Below are 6,753 nucleotides of genomic sequence, written 5' to 3'. Positions count from 1 at the left end.
TGATGAATGGCTCTTTGTAAACACACTGTAAGTTTAAAGAATAAATTCCCTGATTCTCTCCGGACCGTCGCTCACACTGGATGTGTATCCCTGTCACGGCTCTCGGCCTGGGACTGTCGGATACAACAAAGCCGCTCAACTGAACAAGAAAACAAATTAATTTCTGTCACAGTAGCCGAGCTGAAAACTTCCCAAACTTTCAGCACAACTTTTTTCCTCTGGCAGGTGGACGAGCGCACGTTACTTCTGTTTGTGTCAGGTCGTGATAGTGTATTTTGTTGAAAGAGCAGGCTTTATTTTATTCATAATGTCTGACCAGGAGTCTCTTTTGTCCTCAGCCTGCCATCACAACAAGTCAGACTTCAAGAAAATGTCACAAGACAAAGGACGTTTGATTCCCGTTGGAGCGCCGCTCTCACTGGCTGTTTATTGCTCACGTTTTATCGCGAAACGGAACTGAACTAAAGGATTTGTACAAAGATCACCGGCTGCCGAACCACAGATTGTTGATGAGATATGCATTAACATTCACAAGACTTCGAGCTGGAGTCTTGTTGTCCAGAGATGACATTTCACTTGACATTTGTCGGGCTGGACCGGATTAAGGAACCGAACGCCATCGCGCACTGCTGCCGTCAGATGTCCCTAGCTCTCCTCAGATAAACAACTGTGTAATTTATGTAATAATATTAGCAGTATGAATCCAACTAAAAGCTCCCTGCACCAAACTCCCTTTAAGAAATCTCCACACTACAGAAACACTAGCTAACTGCTAAAGTCTGATAAGGCTGTCTGACGTTGACTGCTGGTAGTTATTAGTTTGATTGATGCTTTAATAATTGATGCTGATCAGGCTCATTATCAGCTTATTGTCCACAGTTTAGTTTGCTGTAAATAGTCGCCCTTTGTGCCTGTTTTTAAAATACTTTCCTAATTAAACATGATGTGCTTGTTGACTATGAGTCCTGATGAAATGAAGAAGAGCTCCACAAACATTAAGTTTGACACATTATCCCCTCATTAAGTTGTTGTGTTAGCAAACACCCAGCAGACACACAGAAACGTGAGTCTTTGTCCACTATTTTCTCCGGTTTCATTCAGAGATAACAGAGAGTCACTGAAGTGTCATCTGTCACATTCAGTCGGCTGAGTCTGGTAAGCTAGTTGGTACAACAATGTTGTTATTCAAGGCCACGCCCCCCAAACACCTGTGCCAGTCTCTGACGCATTTTTAAACCAGAGTCTGCATAAAACACTCCCACTGTGAGCCAAGCGAAGCCGCTAACCGCTACCTCTAACCCTAGAACTGGGGAACATGGGAATTATAGCAGCCCATTACTACACGTACCTCCAGATGGACTGTTTAGTGTCCTGAGCTGTCATGTTCAATCCTTTTTTACTCTTTTCGGCTTTGTGCTTCTTCGACAAAGTAAACTTTCTTCAGCCATCTGTTCAGTTCTCAGTCCGAACCTCAGCAAGCTGAGCGGGTTGCAGCAGCAGTGATATGCAGAGATATTCTGAGCTGCTGGAGGAGCTGATCCCAGCGGAGTCCCAGCAGGAGTCCAGGAGTGGACGAGGTCTGAACGAGGAACATTGCTAATTTATGAATAAGAATATATAGATTCTCTGTACAGTCTCCTTTTAGATAAAGCCGGATAGAGTAAAGCTGGTGATATTCAATATGTATCTATATTAATTTTAGAGTGGGTTATTGTAGAGTGGATAGAGCTTGTGTTATTTATCACACCGTGTTCCTTACAAATGAGACGGAAAAAATCTGATAAAATAGTAGAAAAAGACAAAGTAACAAAAAAGATTGAACCTATGATCTTGGAGCTGAGAGGAAGTTAGACACTATCGATAGACTAACTGAAAGTCTTCAGTTGTACATTTTGCTTTTCTACTTCGTAATTTACTGTTTTTCATCCTCTGTCAAGTACACATTGTTTTATAAGAAGATATAAAGATACAGATGGAACATAAAGCCGGGTTGAGATGTTCATATATTCAGCATTTTCATTGTTGTTGTTGATTGACAGGTGTGTGACAGGTGTGTGTGGGTTGTTGCTGCGATAAAGATCAATCTGACATTTAACACCAGAAGTGTGTTAAGAATACCTGCTGTTCAGTGCAGAGATCAGACTGTAAAAAATAAAACAAAATCAAGAAATGAAGCCAGAAACAAGTAAGAGATGTGGTTTGTTCTGCTCATACCGTTAGCTTGTTAAATCATGCAGCTAATGTAGCCAAACCTGCAGGCATTGTGCTTAAATATAACAGAAACAGGCAGAGGTCAGTCAAAGCTTCATGGTAAAAATACAGTATGTCTCTACATATTTCCCTGCAGAGATACAGTATTTATTTTAATGACAGATTCTCACTTTACAATGCAGTTTCAATATACATAATAATACAATTTGACTCTCAGAAACGGGGCGGAGGTCAGTCAAAAAACTTGCTTCGTGGTAAAATAATTCCCCTACATATAAGATGGGCTTTTAAGGGCATTCAAACACATTATTACACTTACATAAGTGTGTTATGTAAAGAGTGTAATTACAGCGCTGACAGCATGTGGCAGAGTGCCTCTCCAGAAATGTACTAAAAGCAAACTGTGGCATTAAAGCAGAGAATCATCACGTTTTGAAATGCGGATCCAACAGTGTGTGTGAACCTGAACGTGACACAGATACTAATAAAACACACACACTCATAGTGACAGAAGGCAGCAGTCTTTATGCTCTCCCACCTCTCCTTACACTTCATTACCACAGTCCTGAAAATAATGTTTTGACACTGAATGCAAATCACCTCCTCTCCTTCCCCGTAATCAAAGTCTTTCCCGCAGGACTCTCAGCCTTCGCTGTCAAACGAGGCAGAGCCGAGTCAGAGATACCCGCTGAGTACGACCCTGAACCTCTGCATGTGGCAGCGTTGTGAGACTTTATTGTTGCTTGGCATTTGCACTCTGGCTTTGATCACAAAGGAAGGCTGTACAGGAGCTGTGAGGCAGTCCAGGGTCATTTCATTACACTCCTCTGCTTCCCAGAGCAACAAATTCATTCTGTTTCTTCTTCAGAAAAATTAATATAATTTACTGTAGTAAAAGTGTCAATACATTAATGTAAAAAAAACTGTACTGCAAGTACAAGTCCTACAAGTACGGATTAAATTAAAAATTACCATTTAACCCTTAAAGATATTGTGCTCCTATTTACAATTTATGCCAAAAATGTAAATATAAAAATCTATTTCTTTGTATTTTTTTTCTTTCTGTAAAACAAAATGTGCAATATCATGACATCCACCCATAAATCAACTTTTAGTGAGAGAGCGAAGATTCGTTACTTAGCTAGCTAGCTAGCAGCCTGACTGATTACTCTACAAAAACGGCTACTGGATGACCAAATGAACTTTTAATTGACAGTAACGTGTCTACTATTTGGGTGTAATTTTCTAAGAATGTACTGTGGCTCATCAATGCACACCAGAGCGCTAACTAAGTCAACAAATCTGTAGTCTCTGTAATTTGATTTGATTCTCAAATACAGGGCAGAGGTCAGTCAAAAAACTCATGATAAAAACATTTCCCTACAGAGATAGTTCAGGATATTGCTCTGCTGACAGATTACTCCCCATCAGTCACTGAAGGACTCAAACAACAAGAAATGTAAAATGTCAAATACAGGAGGGAAGTTATTGGCATTTTCCCCTTTAAGAAACACAATTAGTCTTCAGACTCTTGAACAACAGAGTCGTGGTTGAAATTTTGATGAGTCAGGTTTGACTGCGCGTGTGAGGAGACTATAAAACACAACGTAGGTCGACTGTAAACCTGCTCCTCATCCGTCGGGCACTCGGTGGTTCTAGTGTGGAGGCCGTTGACACATTTAAATAACTTCAGGTACTACGTGTTTTATTAATGCACGCTGTGGCTGCTGAATTCAAAGCTTCTGATTCTGATAATGAAGACATGGATCAGTCTCATCTGATGTTTATTCAGCAGCTCCAACTGTCACTTTATTCCTCTCAGGATCTTTAAGACCAACAGTGCCCCCAACAGGTGAAGCATGACGTTACAACGTCAGAGCAGAGCTGTGAATCCTCGTTTACCGTCCGTGGAGACGAAACATGAAGGTAATAACCCGTTATAATTATATACCGCAGGTCCTTCGATCAACGGCAGATCAGAACATAATGTATCACTATTTATCTCACATTATAAACCCTATTTATATTCATATTATATTCTATACTATATATTACTATATCTTTATATAGAGTATATATCTTTATATCTTATGCACTATGGACATATGTCTGTATATGATGATCTCTTTCAAAGTGTGTAGCATAAAAGGCCATATTTTCATTTCATTATACAACCTTGTGATGCATTTCTTTGATAAAGTAAAGCTTTTATTTGTATTTTTATTTGTTTTATAGTTTGGTTTTTACCTCTATTTTTTAGTTTTAAGCTGCGTCAACTGTTTGTTTCCCCGGTGTGGGATCAATAAAGTTTTTCATTGTAAGAATTTGATCCATTCAGACCGGTAACATTTGGAGAGCCACACAATAAAACCATTTTATCCCCATTCACGTTAGTGGAAAGCTAAACCGCAAGTTAGCTGGTTTAGAAGTCTTTAATGCTCGTTAACAATAACTGTAAAATAATGATTAAAAACAAGAAATTTCAACAACAAACACGACCCAACAGCTTCTGGTTCTGTAGGTTTTAATATCTGTTTCTTTTTAAAACAATCACGTGTAAAATATTCATATTTTCACATATAATCTGAGCGATTCGAAGGATGAGTGCATTAACAAAAGGACAGACTTTTAAAAACAGTCCACACAGGAGAGGATGAAAACGCTGGCCCTCGTCTTCCTCGCCTGCCTCCAGCAGGGAACCATCACAAAGTCAACACACACACGTCTGTGGCTTTATTCCAGCGTCCATCCTGGTTCTTATTCACCTCCCAGCATCCAAGCTCCTCACTGGAGGCTCTCCAGAAAATCCTCCAAACACCCGGGAACTCCCCCGAGCCGACACAAGCCTCTGCCTTCAGACAGACCCTCTGAATAATACCCTGAGGCACTGTAGAGACGCACACTCTCACTCACACACACACACACACACACACTGTCACACACATACACACTGCGGCTGCACGGCGGTCGCTTCGGGTAGGCGGAGCTTCCTGCGTCAGTCGTCGGGTTCAGTGACGCACTGCTCCACGATCTCCCTCAGGTTTGGGTTCTCCATGGCGGCCGCCACTCGCTCCTTATCGTTGATCTGCTTGTTAACTGGAGACAGGATTACAATGAGACCACACACACACACACACACACACACTGTACAGCAGCTTCACTGCGTCCGTCAACATGCACATTTTGTAATATCGTATTAAAACACTGACTGTCGCGCAACTCTGACATGAAAGTAAGGGTTGGTTGTAAAAATCTAAAATTCACTTGCGATCAGTCTCAACCTTTAGACTGTTAGAAAAGCCTTTGTATGTACAACAGTTTAAAACAGCACTATACTACAGTAGTTAGCTGGTTAGTTAGCTGGTTAGTTAGCTAGTGTTTTGATCTAAAGAAAAGCTAAATAGTTAGCTCCTCTACATTAATCGTTAGCTAGCTCTTTACATCTGATAGTTGAGTAGTTTTAATGTTCGCAAAATGGAAGTTGTCCCAAAAGGGGGCGGGGCTTAGGGAGGGTCATTTGTGCCGCCACTAAAATTCACTTTGTGTTCAGTCTCAACCTTTAAAAAATACTTTATTATTGATCAGTTCAGTCAAAATTAATCTATTAACGACTATACAGTAAAACAAGTTCATTTTGTTTCTGCCTACATTCACAAAACAGTTGATTTAGTTTAACATTTAGTTTCTTAAAGGAGTGTTTAGGCTGTAGTTGTTTGATTACAACCCCTTGCCTCACCCTCCCTTTAAAAAAGGTCTCACTCTAAGATAACGAGAAGACAATAATTCTTATTATCAGGTGATTAAACACTAATGCAAACATATTCCTGACAGTAGATCCTCCTTAATGTTTTACTACATCAAACACTTCAGCTCACTGACCCGTAAACACTAATGTTTTCCATATTTCTCGCTGCCAGTGTGCACAACGTCCCACGACTCAGAGAATTAGCTCAGAGGGAGGTCGCTCAAATCTAAAGAAACCATTTGCTCCCTAAACATAAAAGAATAAAGAAAAGACACTTACTATCCTCCTCCGTGGAATGGGTTCCCTCTGAAATGTAAATTTCCAACTGAGAAGAGAAAGAAAATACAGCTGTTTGTTTATTGCGTTATTTATCCAGCTATTATTCAAGAAATTCAATTAAGAACAAAGTAAAGAGTTTTTTAAATGTTAGCTGGGCTTTTAAAAGGAAGATTAAAAATGGAAGGAAAGATCAACAGAGAGACTGGACCCTCACAGCTCAGAGAACAAATGTAATTATTAAAATACAGCGGAGGGAAAACAATAATAATCTATAATAAATATTTCACAATACAGAAGCTACACTGGGGTTGTCTCTGCTAAGAAGGGAAACTTTAAAGGTTATATATGAGATTTAAAACACCAGCTGTTCTCTATATGAACATATATAGTCACATGTTTCTGTCCACTGAATGAAGTTATGATCAGTGAACGGGTTGTAGTGTAGCTTTGTTCCTCTGCTGCCTGTGGACTGATTTCTATGTGTTTCTATGTAGGGATGAGGGTCAAAGGTCGTGACC

General features: G+C 40.0%; 1 protein-coding gene across 1 annotated transcript in view; it reads right to left on the bottom strand.

Annotated features, from left to right (window-relative positions):
* Positions 1 to 4,718: 4,718 nt before the first annotated feature.
* The window catches only part of ciao2a (cytosolic iron-sulfur assembly component 2A), a 3,993-nt gene continuing 1,958 nt past the window's right edge, over positions 4,719 to 6,753 (bottom strand). The window contains exons 4-5 of the mRNA XM_035665739.1: positions 6,236 to 6,278; positions 4,719 to 5,307 (exon numbers count right to left, since the gene is read on the bottom strand). Of these exons, the coding sequence (XP_035521632.1) occupies positions 5,207 to 5,307; positions 6,236 to 6,278 (144 nt within the window). The 3' untranslated portion in view covers positions 4,719 to 5,206. The remainder of the gene's footprint in view (positions 5,308 to 6,235; positions 6,279 to 6,753) is intronic.

Source organism: Morone saxatilis, unplaced genomic scaffold (assembly GCF_004916995.1).
Source record: "Morone saxatilis isolate NCDOM2014 unplaced genomic scaffold, NCSU_SB_2.0 Contig2, whole genome shotgun sequence".
NCBI lineage: Eukaryota > Metazoa > Chordata > Actinopteri > Moronidae > Morone > Morone saxatilis.
The sequence above is the reverse complement of the archived record's forward strand: the minus strand, read 5'-3'. Positions and strand labels throughout refer to the sequence as shown.